At 48.6% G+C, this 12,479-nt stretch overlaps 6 protein-coding genes across 6 annotated transcripts; 2 read left to right on the top strand and 4 right to left on the bottom strand.

Moving 5' to 3' along the window:
• Nucleotides 1-235: 235 nt before the first annotated feature.
• On the bottom strand, nucleotides 236-1,432 carry N7498_004489 (Gfo/Idh/MocA family protein; the record flags this gene model as incomplete). The annotated part of the gene is made up of 1 exon (XM_058451551.1): nucleotides 236-1,432. One exon carries the CDS (start codon nucleotides 1,430-1,432, stop codon nucleotides 236-238), a length of 1,197 nt encoding a protein of 398 aa, XP_058308089.1.
• A 588-nt stretch (nucleotides 1,433-2,020) lies between these two features.
• Nucleotides 2,021-2,918, top strand: N7498_004488 (SDR family NAD(P)-dependent oxidoreductase; the record flags this gene model as incomplete). Its single annotated transcript, XM_058451550.1, has 2 exons — nucleotides 2,021-2,035; nucleotides 2,091-2,918. 2 exons carry the CDS (start codon nucleotides 2,021-2,023, stop codon nucleotides 2,916-2,918), a joined length of 843 nt encoding a protein of 280 aa, XP_058308088.1.
• A 9-nt stretch (nucleotides 2,919-2,927) lies between these two features.
• Nucleotides 2,928-4,170, bottom strand: N7498_004487 (uncharacterized protein; the record flags this gene model as incomplete). Its single annotated transcript, XM_058451549.1, has 3 exons — nucleotides 2,928-3,579; nucleotides 3,690-3,855; nucleotides 3,927-4,170. The coding sequence occupies 3 exons, from the start codon at nucleotides 4,168-4,170 to the stop codon at nucleotides 2,928-2,930; spliced, it is 1,062 nt and encodes a 353-aa protein (XP_058308087.1).
• A 1,918-nt stretch (nucleotides 4,171-6,088) lies between these two features.
• Nucleotides 6,089-6,331, bottom strand: N7498_004486 (uncharacterized protein; the record flags this gene model as incomplete). The annotated part of the gene is made up of 1 exon (XM_058451548.1): nucleotides 6,089-6,331. The coding sequence occupies one exon, from the start codon at nucleotides 6,329-6,331 to the stop codon at nucleotides 6,089-6,091; it is 243 nt and encodes an 80-aa protein (XP_058308086.1).
• Nucleotides 6,332-6,385: 54 nt separating this feature from the next.
• N7498_004485 (uncharacterized protein) lies at nucleotides 6,386-6,586 on the bottom strand (the record flags this gene model as incomplete). Its single annotated transcript, XM_058451547.1, has 1 exon — nucleotides 6,386-6,586. The coding sequence occupies one exon, from the start codon at nucleotides 6,584-6,586 to the stop codon at nucleotides 6,386-6,388; it is 201 nt and encodes a 66-aa protein (XP_058308085.1).
• Nucleotides 6,587-9,976: 3,390 nt separating this feature from the next.
• Nucleotides 9,977-11,498, top strand: N7498_004484 (uncharacterized protein; the record flags this gene model as incomplete). The annotated part of the gene is made up of 5 exons (XM_058451546.1): nucleotides 9,977-10,049; nucleotides 10,102-10,183; nucleotides 10,324-10,555; nucleotides 10,665-10,717; nucleotides 10,775-11,498. The coding sequence occupies 5 exons, from the start codon at nucleotides 9,977-9,979 to the stop codon at nucleotides 11,496-11,498; spliced, it is 1,164 nt and encodes a 387-aa protein (XP_058308084.1).
• Nucleotides 11,499-12,479: the final 981 nt, after the last annotated feature.

The following is a 12,479-nucleotide window of genomic DNA, read 5'->3' as shown; positions in this document are numbered from 1 at the left end:
TGTAATCCTGTTTATTTGCGTGTTTGGCGTTCAGGACACCAAGTTCTGCTTTTATTGATACAGAAGCGCCTGCATAACTTGACGCAACCAGTTAGGCTCCATTAGATCAATTGAACTTATATTTATTGGGCGATCGATTGATGTAGTGTGATGAATACTAAGGAGCGTGGTTCAACGGTTAACACAGAAACGCTCTGCCAGATAGCGCCAGGTAAAAATTTTAAAACAGCTCTTTTCACACTTCCTCAAGCGTTGCCTTGTACACAATGCCGGCCATCTCTCTAGCACGGTCCATCCATCCCAACACCCTCTCACTCTCCTCCTCGCCAATAACCTCACCCATGCCCTGAGAATCACCCTTTCTGCTTGCCACTTTCTCCGCGATAATATCAGCCTGATACCAGAGGCCCCAACCCCTCTCCACAGGCATTTTAACCACCTCCTCGGTCTCCACACCATTTTCATTCAAATGCTCCTCGCCATACCACTGAACGTGTAGCTCCTGAGGTCTGATAGGAGGGAAAGGAATCGATACTGACGCTTTCGTGGCTTCGATACGTACAGCAGGTGCTGCCTTTTTGGCCTGTAACCGTTGATAGAAAGGTATTTTGCTGGATCCAGAAAGAGTCATGCTCATGGTGACTATAGCGACCGCCTCAGATCGCTTGCTGCCGCGTTCATTATTCTGTAATTTGGCAAGTATCACAGTGTTAATATCATCCACCTCCCCCTGAACATTAGGGACAGGTATGGAATGAGCATGTACAACTCTGGTCTGTGTCCTGTCTTGACTGGATGGAAGGCCATTCAGCGCGAGATCCGCCCACGTCAGTGCATATACGCCTTGATCCAACAAACTTCCCGCTCCAACCGCCTTATCGAGAAACCGACTTTCCAGACTTAAATCTGGTGATATGATCGGAAGACTGAATTCGGCGTATACGCGTTTCACCTCGCCGATGCGCGGAAGTAGTTCATGTTGGAAGTAGAGCGTAGCAGGGATATAGCGCGTCCACATTGCTTCCATGAGCACAACACCCCGTTCTTTTGCTAGCTGACACAGTTGAATGAATTGTGCGCGGTTCATTGTTGCGGGTTTCTCTACGAGCACATTGCGTTTGCATCGTAGGGCTTTTTGCACGTGGGCATAGTGCAAGGGATGTGGTGTGGAGATGTAAACGATGTCGAAATTTCCCTTTTCGAGCATTTCTTCCCAGGAATAGTAGATAGAGACGGACTCGGCATCAGGTATTTTGTGTTTTCTCAACCAGTCGGCTGCACGAGAAGCACTCCTGGTCGTACTGACTGAGACAAGCTCATGTTTGATGGACGTGGAAGATTCCCGGGGGAGGAGCAAGTCTGGTAGAAAGACAGAGGCGATGTTGGAGAGGGAGAGCGCTGCCCAGCGGCAGGTAAATTGGCCCTGTGCCATCACGGGCTATATGTATATTTTATTGCTGTGCTGGAAGTCTTTCTGACAGTGGCTTAGGTGGTTGGCTTCCAATAAATTAATTTGTCCCTCCGCAAATGTGAGTTTTCAAAGATCGTATCAGAGGTTAGAAATCGTCGCAAAGATTCACCCGCTCAATCTCTCAATATGTTTCTCGTTATATCGTTTTATCAGTAGGCGATCCTTCCCCAGACGTAATCCTAGGGTGCAATCTTTTAACCGTTTAGGCGTTCGACCGTTTAACAGTCTCTCAACCTTTTAACCGTCGTTCAACCTTGGGGATTGTCAAAGCGCCCAGAAAATGCGGTTTTACAGCGGGTAATGGCTTATTACAAGTTACCTTAAACCATTCACATAGGCAGCGATACTGGTGGTGTGGGGATATCGTGCCGCGTCATATTTCTTGGAGATTATGCCCCTCGCATTGTTTAGCGGCCCTGACATGCTTGAAAGACGACTTTTCTCTATAAAAGCAAACGCTATCGGTACACCATAAGAGCCACTTCGTAGACTTATCCTCCGTTAAATCTGTTGTTCATGTACCAGCACTCTAACATACAAATTTTCGCCATGGCAACAGATTTTGTGAGTGTTGTTAATACAATATACTGTGTACCTACCTTATGCTAATAATATACAGTTCACACTCAAAGGCAAGACTGCTGTCCTCACTGGCGCAGCACGTGGCCTAGGCCTCACATTTGCCACCGCGCTGGCGAGCGCAAACTGCAACATCGCCGTGCTGGACATCCTCCATGAGCCCTCGCCTTGTCTTCTTGCACTGCGAGACCACCATGATATCAAATTGGAGTATTACCGCACAGACATAACCTCGCGTCGCGAGGTATCTGTTGCTATTGAGAAGATTGAAGCGGAGTTTGGGAGGATTGATATCAATGTCAACGCCGCGGGCGTTGTGACAGACGAGTCCTTTCTGACGACCACTGATGAGAACGTCGATCACACCTTTGCTGTCAACTTTACGGGTTCCTTTCTCGTGGCACAGGCTTGTGCCAACAGCATGGTCGCGCGGTATAAATCCGTCCATGGAAGCAAGCCAGCAGCGCAGCCTACCAATGGCACAATAATCTTGATCGCCAGCATCGCAACTTATATTGCGTCCAGCGCGCAGCAGATCAGCTGCTACGCAGCATCCAAAGCAGCCGTCAAGGGGCTGGTGAAACCCATGGCCATGGAACTTGCGCCGTATGGGATCCGAGTCAATTCCTTGAGTCCAGGGTACATGATGACAGATATGATGCGAGGATTGCAGGAACAACAACCACAGCTGGTGGACCAGTTTGAGAGGGAAACTTTATTTGGCCGAGTTGGAATACCTGGGGAATTAAAGGGTCCTATCCTGTATCTATGTTGTGCTAGCGCAAGTGGGTGGTATACAGGGCAGGATCTGTTGGTCGATGGAGGGGCAAGTACTTGGAAGCATCCAGCTATTTTAGCAACAGCCTAAGAAGAGTAGCTAAACCATATTCTGCGACTCCGTGTTAGCCTTGGCAATTAAAATATTGTGATGCATTGGATTTGCCATTAACACGATTATTTCATCGGTTGCGGAGAGACACTGGGTTTTATCCTTATCAGCGACGAACAGGCCAGCTGATAATGAAAATTTGGCTCGAGGACGGTCAATAACCAATGATGCAGCGGCGATGCCCAGGATACCGAAGCTGTTGACCACACCAGCTAGCCAGGCTGATTTGTAGGAATCAAACCCTGCAAGGCTGAAGAGCGTACCAGCCCAGGTGGCTATAGTGAGGATACCTGTCAATTGCTGGATCTGCTGGATTGCCAAACCCATGACAACGCGTCTACCAAGATGCAGTTTCCCCGAGTAGCGACCGCCGCGGACGAGATTGAAAAAGTTATTTCGTTCGTGGTATGATGCTTCGACAGTCGCTTCGAGCTGCTGCACTTCGACAAGAAGCTTAGAATCATCGAAATCCAAGTCGCCACGGATCTTGCCCAGAATATTGACCGCTTCTTCACGGCGATTGTTGGCCATCAGCCATCTCAGCGACTCGGGAAGGAAGAAGACAGTAAGAACAACAATTAACACAGGAACCGCCATAAATGCCAGAAGAAAACACCATCTAAACTCCACCTCAGACGACCTGACACCAAAATTTAGCAGTATGCAATCACAATTCCGGCGTAGTTCGCAACGAAGACGAGCGAGAAGTTGGAGCCGCGGTCGTGGGCTTGAGAGAGCTCGCTCACCCACGGCGGAACGGTAGTGTTGATGAACCCAATGCCGATTCCCGCGATGACACGCGCGCAGATAAACATGTTACTATTTTGACTGGCGGACATGATCGCCGCGCCGAGCATGCAGAAGAGTGAGCCGAGCCAGACGCCTTTTTTGCGGCCGAGCTTGTCGCCCACCCAACCTTTGCCCATCGGTCAGTATTTATAAGCGCATTACTGATAAAAAGAGGAGCGCTGGATGATTTGTCCGTACCTCCGATAAAACATCCACACATGGCACCGAAATAATACGCTGCCAGCAGGCCACCCTGCTTGGTGCTGTTGGTCACAACACCATTGGAACCAATGTCGGCCATGTCAATGAAGCCTGGCGTCGTGCTTACGGTGCCAAGAACCCCTTGATTATAGCCTTCGAATATGAGAGCAATAGCGGTGAAGAGGTTGAGAAGAAACATGAGTGCCTTTCCGGGCATATGTTTCCACAGTTGGACGGCCATGGTGAGTGCTGCGTACGCGGTTGGTCATGCATATGTCGGGCCACTGCGTTATGTGAGATAGAATGAGGTCAAAGAAGGTGAAGGTAGATGAGAGACAAGTACGGAGTATTACTGGGAAATCATTTGAATATATCGCAGGAGGATTGATAAACATTTATGTATTTATATTTATAATATACCGTCTCATGACGCAGGAGCACACGCCACTCAGTCGACCCCAGACCCAAGATACATTCATTATGCGGGGGAAAGCGGATCCGATACAGTACCGCGCTGATCTATCCCGCCCTCAGAGCTTACAGGAGAAATTTGAAGCCTTTCACCAGTTTAGCCTCCCTTCTCCGCATTCTTTAAATCGCTTCACCTGTACGCACCCACTCACCGTTTAGACATTTATCCGTTTAGCCGTTGAAGCGTGGGCTTGCCCGCCAATCGGTGGTTGGTTATGGTTTAAGTATGTATGTACTCTGTGTATCCCAGAGGTATAGCGCCTAGAGAAGAGGCGAAAAGAAAATCGAAATCAACCATTACTGACAGTGGTCAATGCACGGCCAATTCACCCACATTTTCGTCGGCGCTTGCTCGGCGGGCTCTATTGTGGCCCGTCGCGTGGCGGAGAACGGGGCCTTCGAAGTTTTGCTCATCGAGGCAGGGCCCGACATTGGCCCGTCCTCCATCCCACATGGTATGCGTGATGCCCGCCGAGTGCCTATGGCAGGTCAATCCGAGATCCTTGATCCCCACTATTTACTGGAATCTTGAAGTCGACGTCGCTTGCGAAGGGCGGATGATTGTCCCGCAGGAAAAGGTTATGGGCGGAGGGAGTAGTGTCAACAAAGGCACTTTTTTACGAAACACAGCCGCTGAGGCAAGGGAATGGGTTTCTTTAGGGAATGACGGCTGGAATTTCGATAGTTCAATCGCTGTATACGAGGGACTCGAAGGTAACACTCTGCGAGGTACAACCGGACCGCATCCCATTACCAGAGCGAGTATGCATGAAGGGGGAAAAATTGGCAGGTTTAGCTGCTTTCGTCAACGCCGCTGTATCTCGTAGTCTCCAGCGTACCCCGTATCTGCAGGCCACCGGAGCGGAGGGTGTCAGTCCGTCGTCCGTCTGTCGTCGCGGCTTCACCCGGGTCAGCTCAGCGGATACTTTTATCGACCCAATCAGGCACTTCCCTAATTTCACCATCTTAGCCAATTCACCAGTCAATCAGGTAGTTTTCGAGGACTGCAAGGCCGTGGCAGTCGTTCTGGCCAGTAGCCGCAAGATACACGCAACCCACGAAATCGTCCTCTGTACAGGGCAATATCTTCGCCGGCTATTTTGCAACGCTCGGGTATTGGTCTAATGGAGTTACTTAGACGATATGGGATTGCGCTTTTAGTCGAGCTGCCGGTGGGATTGAATCTTAGTGACCGTCCATGTATCCCACTCGTCGCTCGGCCATGAACCGGTGCTTACACGGACATGAATTATTCTTTGCAGATGCAAGCGCGATGGTTGTCGTCACTGCATCCTGGTGCCATCGACTTACAGTTGGTTTGTTTCTCACATCTCTTCGCCCAGTCCGCGGATCCTTCCATGCCACGAGAACGCCAGCCACAAAGAAGCTTGGGGGGCCCAGAGGCCGGTCATGTTGCGGGAATAGGATGTAATAAATTAGCCAACTTCACTCGGCACGGGGGAGGTCTGTTTCAGGGACCCGAATCGGATGCCGATAGTACATCCTAATTATCTGAGCACCCCACACGACCGAGCTCTGACACCAGAGGTTCTGCGCACAGCGTACGCCGTGCTTACGTCGCCCGACATGCAAAACATACTCACAGCTCCGTTGGGGATAACTGCGCAAGTTGTAGCCGACGATATAATGCTGGATGATTATATAAATGCTCAGTATTCGACAACTTATCATTTCTGCGGTTCGTGCAGAATGGCTAGCCATGAGAACTGCGGGGTCGCAGATGCAAGCGTGCCGCTCTGCGATCCGTGTTCCATCTGGACGACGGCAACGATTTCGCGAATCTCTTTCTGCACACTCGGGTGATCTCGGTCGCCGTTTCCACGGAGCTTGGTGATAATCTCGAATCCCTCTTCGTTGCGTCCGAACTTGAGGAGCCATCGAGGCGATTCAGGAATGAGCAGCGTGCCCATGAGGAAGAGGAAAGTCGGGATCGTTTGGTAGGCAAAGCAGAAGCGCCATCAGAACTATTCGGTGAAGGAGGTATCGAAGTTTATCCAGGAAGACAAGGCAATGTCGCCAAAGTTGGCGAGGAAAGTCAGGGCAATCATTTGGCCTCGGTGAGTCACTGGAGCTAGCTCTGCAGTCCACGAGGGGGCGATAACGATAATGAAGCAGACACCAACACCCGCGACGACACGGGCGCAGAGCATGTGAGTCAGATTCATGGCACTTGCCTAAAGGATAACTCCGACAGGACACCAGCAGTAGGCCATCCAGATCCCCTTGATACGCCCGTGGGCGTCTGAGAAACTGCCGGCACAGAAGGCTCCGAGGAGAGCGTCGAAATAGTACATGGCAGCGATGCCACCTTGCGGGGAAGGGTTGATGACTTTACCATGCTCATCGGCAAAGCCCATGCGATGCTACCATTGTGATATTTATTTATTTGGCGATTCTGATTATTTGGAAATAATGCCTCAAGAGGGGAGGACTGCGGTACTTATTCCATAGTCTGGAGCGACATTGACCGTCGCCATGACACCCTGACTCATACTATTATAGGAAATGGAAACAGCAGAGATTGCAGTAATCAAGTTGAGCAGTCTGGGTCTAGGTACCGTCCATCAGAAACTTTCTGGATCATGGTGAGTAAACTACAATGATAGGGAAAAGGTATCCAACAACGAATGCGAGGTAAAACTAAGGTACAGAAACCAAGACTAGGAGAGTTAACCCAGGATTATTGATAGATATAAGATCAGTGTGGTGTCAGGGATAGGCATTGATATTCCCATGGGAATTCCCATATGGGATTAGTCCCATCCTTCCCATGGGAGGGAAATGTCAATGCCTAGTCAGGGACATATAGGGATATTTATAGATGATGACTGGTTTCTATATCCACGTGATGATGGACAGAGAGATAGACGAATCCCGCGATAACCCCGTGGAGAAGATCGCCAAAATATCGGGCCCTGTGTTTTCTTGGTTCTCGACGGGACGTACGGGAATTGAATTACTCCATACTCGAAAACCTCGGAGGCGCTTTCCTCTTCCGTCTCCGCCTCCGCAATTACAAATCCCGGGTCTTCTTTCTACTCTCGATCTCCCCACAAGTCATAATCGACCTTCTCCTCCACTTAATCCTGTCTACTCGCTATTCTCGTCTCGATATTTCTATTTTGAGCTGACAAATTTCAACATGGCAAAGCTTCGCTCAAAAAATGGATAGTCGTGGTGATATAAGTCATCTCGCGGAAGGAGAACGGTGTTCAGAAAGGGTCGCTTATAGTCGTGATGGCGCCCGACTAGAAAAACTTTTAGAGTCTCGGGATCAGTTAGTCGAGATACTCGCGACCTAGGAAGCATTTGTACGATTCAAGATGCTCCTACAGTGATTTGACATTAGAGAGAATAACGTCGCTAACAAACTGCAATTCCCTACCTCCTAAGACAACAAGTCGCAATGTCTTTAGCGACAATAGGGCCCAGGAGATCCTCAATAAGTGCTTAGCTCTAGGCATAAGCAAGTACGACACCATCGCCACCATCACACGTATCACCGCCTAGAAAATCATCAAACAGTACCGCACCTGTTCTAAGTTCAACGTCGATATCGACAAGATCACCGGTGCTAATATGTGTAGTGGTGTGCCCGCAACCCTAACATCATCAAGTACCTTAAGGAGCAGCTACTTAACTCGAAGATTCTCAAGCTTGATGAGACCGGTGTTCTCTCCGATGCCAAGAAGGGTGTCTCATTCGCCCAGCAGGCTCTCGAATTCTCGGCCGTGCCGCTCTTATTCCCATTAACAGTGACACGTTGACTCCCAACACCATCTCGGGTAAAATTAATCGCACCGGGATTGCGATGGAGAGGTTTTATGGCAATGGCAGTAGAACTTGGAAAGGGCCAACTTTGGTTGCCGACGGTCAAGGAGATGATTATTGACCGGTCGTACATCGACTGAAAGTCTTTGAAGTGTATTAAAGTGCGACTGTCTAGTTGTAAGATTAATGACTTGCATATCCCTAGCCAAGAGTTGTTATGCTTCTTCCTCCCTATAGGAACCCGAGGCTACTGATCAAGTAGCTCTTGAAGCAGTCCTTAGTATATACATCTAAGGCTATACGAAGAACTTTCGAATACCAAAGGGCTTTACTAACGTGACGAATCCTGTCAAGAGCTAGAGGTTTACATGATTATCATACGTGCAACTAGTAGCTCAGTTATCTAGCTCATTGCCTGTCTATCCTCAGAGCCGGAGGTCTATAAAACTGTCTATCTTAACTAAGCTAGTGGTGCACATGCGATATGTCGCTAGAGCTAAGCCTTGACTTTAGGGGGTATTAATATGGACCTGACTGCCTCAAAAAAATCGACTGTTTTAGAACTAAATCTACCTGAGCCTTTACTCAGCCTTTCTACTATATATATATTATAATTAATTATTAAGGCGATAATATATATTATCTATAATACGTGGCTAGTAAGTACTTCTTAGACGATTAATGCGTTTAAAGCATTATCTATTAGTATCTATATATTCGTTGGTGTTTGAAACGGCCCAAGTCGCGCCAGCTAGACGATTGGTTCGCATTAAAGAAAGCTCCCCTAGAAATTACACAGTACGATGGCGCGTTGGCAAACAGTGAATTAGAGCAACCGTAGTCTGACAAGATAAATATTGACTCTAGGGAGGCCGCAAATACAAGCACTTGAACGGACTGTTCCGAAGTTCCAACTCGGAGATAGAAGCTACTCTAGGGTCCATCGTTACACTGGCTAATTTTAAATATTAGCAGATAGTTCATAGTCAACCCAAGGAAGTACGGTGAAAAGTTGCAAATATTTGCTAGAGGAGATAACGAAAGCGGATGAAGAGCGTTCAGCCTCGTCAGTCGTCGAACATCGTAACATCCAAGAATTCTTTGAAATAAACTCTAGCACACTTTTCATCGAATCTCCCTTCATGAGCTAAGGAATTACAGCAGAAAAGACCAGTTACTTGGGGATACAGCAACGATAGGGAATCAAGTCCCAGGTGGCTGTGTGGCGACATGAACCTGCAGGACTCGTGGTCCAGGCCATTAGCTTTGAACTGCCACATCACTGCCGAGTCTTCATGAGCCCTCCGAACCAATTGATTCACCGAGATCGGCGTTGTCAATTGGAGCTCAGGGGCAATGCGCGACCCTGACACGTTAAAGCCCTCGCACGGACGGGGCCGCAAAACCGGCTGAGCGTCGGCCAAAACCTGCTCCACCTTCAGATCAGGAACTAGCGTCCTCGTTTACCCTCGTTTTCGGATATGATGTAAAACTCAACGGTCGGTGCTTCCTAACATCGTTGCCCTTTCGGGATAGTAGACTGCTTGTCCTTGCCATTTTAAGTCAATAGACCGCTTATGTTGAGCATAATGACGGCATTGATAGGCAATAACTCGTTGACAAGACGAGGTTTTTAGTGTCGGTTTAGACGATCATTGTTTACGCCATTCGTGCATTTATTCTTGTTATTTTATATCCTTCAAAAGCACCTGCCCTTTGCTCTTTTGTTGTTATCCCTTGACCGCGGCATCTACATTTCGTATCTGCAAGTGAAATTCGTCGCCATGCTGTCTACTTTGCAACTATGGGTAGTGTTCGGGCTGGTAGTCTCTTGGACAGAGGCCTTCGAGGGCTCTGGTAAGTAATCGACAGAATAGTGTGCATTTCGGGCGTGGCTGACATGGTGAAGCTATGCACACCCCACACTCCCCAATCTATGGTCCATCAAGCAGCAGTTTCACGACCTGTACATCTGAGGAGATAGACCCCTGGTCCGTTTCGTCCATTTACTCCAGTGATACCACCATCGACGCCACTACTTCGGTTCAGGTGCCACCGCCGATGAACACCTCCGCCATATCGACAACCTCAACGGCATGTTTCAATAGTACAGTCACCACTACCATCATAGTATCACTAGTCTCAACAGACTGGTCTACTACCACCTGTACTACCACAACTACGACCACGAATATAACTACGACCACTACTACAGATACTACGACAGATACTACGACAGATACTACTACAGATACTACTACAGAAACTACTACAGAAACTACTACAGAAACTACTACGGATACAATTACAGTGCCGACAACCATTACAGTGGCTCCAAATCCCTGTCCGACCACCTGCAGCATGTACGTTTTAATGAGTTACATGAGAACAAGACTATGTCGGAAAAATTGACTGACCTTATCTCAAAGGTCCGTGGGAACCGTGAATTTGTTCTACTGGCCAACGAATCAGCCACAAAACATTTTCCCATCTACTTATGTCGATTCGCATCTCGATTACACTTTGTGAGACCTACTATTCGCGTTGCTGTCCATTGGGCTAACAATTATCGCCAAACATAGTACCTCACCGTCGGTGTATATGATCGTCAACACCCTCTATGGCTACAACACCGCCGGTCGAGCTGGGCCGTCAGGCACTAGCGTAGTGTTCCCCCTTGACCTAGACCAAGTCTCGACTATAGATATCACCAATTCGGCTACGCGACAGCTTACTCTGAATGACCTTGGTACAGACTGCCCACAGACGGAGGCTCCTTCAGTGATCGCGACAGCGGCACCTAACGGCCGGTGTGATCCTATTCTTGTGGCTCCGGAGCCTGTCAAATCCTGGGCTTTGCCTTGCAATGCATGCGGTCAATTCGGACTTTTCGACCCCCCGTATGCAGTCCCTCCGCTCACTGGAGGTCTGGTGCCGGCGACGACGACTGCTGCGATGACTCAGCCAAAGACACAGACTACCCCAAGAGTGACTTCTGCCACTGATACTACCGTCACGTCGGTAGACACTACCACAATACCGGTCACTAAAGAGTCCACCTCCTCCAGTACAGAGGCTACTTTGCCTGTAATAGAAACCTCTTCATCTCAGATTGAGGTTACTTCTTCCAGTGTCATGCCGACTCCGGCGTCATCTAGCATTGGCCGGGCTACTGTTTCAGCATCATCCTTCAGCTCTAACTCCAGTCCAGCTAATACTTCCACAATGTTCAATTCTGCGTCCAAAAAAGGTGGGTGTGGTGCATGGCTGGGTTTGAGTTTCTTTGTGTGGGCATTCTTGCTGTAATTCAGAGAACACGATACCAGAGCAGAAAGCTCACCATCATTGAGATATTCCAATGTGTTAACTTGGTTTCACCATGAAAGTAATAAATACTCACATTCTTATACCTTGTCCTTTTTTAATTTCAAGATACCCGATGAGCCGGGGGAAAGACAACAGACATACGTGCATACAAAACCAAATCTTATCTTCCATCTTGAAGTTTGGCGTCTGTCATCTGTATACCCTTGGGTATGCCGAAGCCGGGCGCGTCTGCCTATGGACTGAGGTTGCCCCAGCTCTTCTTCATGTCAAACCCGGACGGATAGGATGTTCCTGTTGGAGCGACGCGCCGACGGCCCCCGAGCTTGAAGCTCCAGATATACTCCTGGTGCCGGGAAAGGCAGCACTGCCTTAGAGTTTTAGCGAGAAGTGCGACAGAAGAAGTACTGAGAGTGGTCATTGAATGACGCTACAGCTTGTAGAAAGTAAAAGAGGTTATGAGTGCAATGATCGGGTGAATCAGCCGCAGATTATATAGGAAACATCGCGTTTATTGGAAGATTAGCTTCTCGTTTTCTTGCGGTCAAGTTTCAGGACCTTAAACTGCATTGATCTACTCGTTCACAGCCCTGCTGGGCCATTAGCTCTGGAGATTCTCTATATCATGGCCGACAATGATTCCACATCTCCGGGTTACATCTCCGGGTTATGGTGCTGGGGGCCAGAAACGTCTAATTTACCGTATTAGGAAGACTCGTTAGCTAACGGTAAATGGGCAGGGAACACCTTGTATCCGCTTTTCCGCCGCCCCGCTAGTCCTATCTGGGTATCGGAGATGTTTTGCCAATCAACACTTAAGCCTGATGTGGGCCAGGCAGCCTTCGATGATCACCTTTTCCTAATACAGACATCAGCGCGAAATAGCGTGGCGTAAACAAGCCTAATAACAACCTTAGAATTGGGGCCAGGAATATCTAACTCGCTGTACTAGGAAATGAGCAG

This window comes from Penicillium cinerascens (assembly GCF_028974065.1).
Source record: "Penicillium cinerascens strain IBT 15544 chromosome Unknown contig_5_segment0_segment0, whole genome shotgun sequence".
Lineage (NCBI taxonomy): Eukaryota > Fungi > Ascomycota > Eurotiomycetes > Eurotiales > Aspergillaceae > Penicillium > Penicillium cinerascens.
This window is presented reverse-complemented; position numbering and strand designations above follow the sequence as displayed.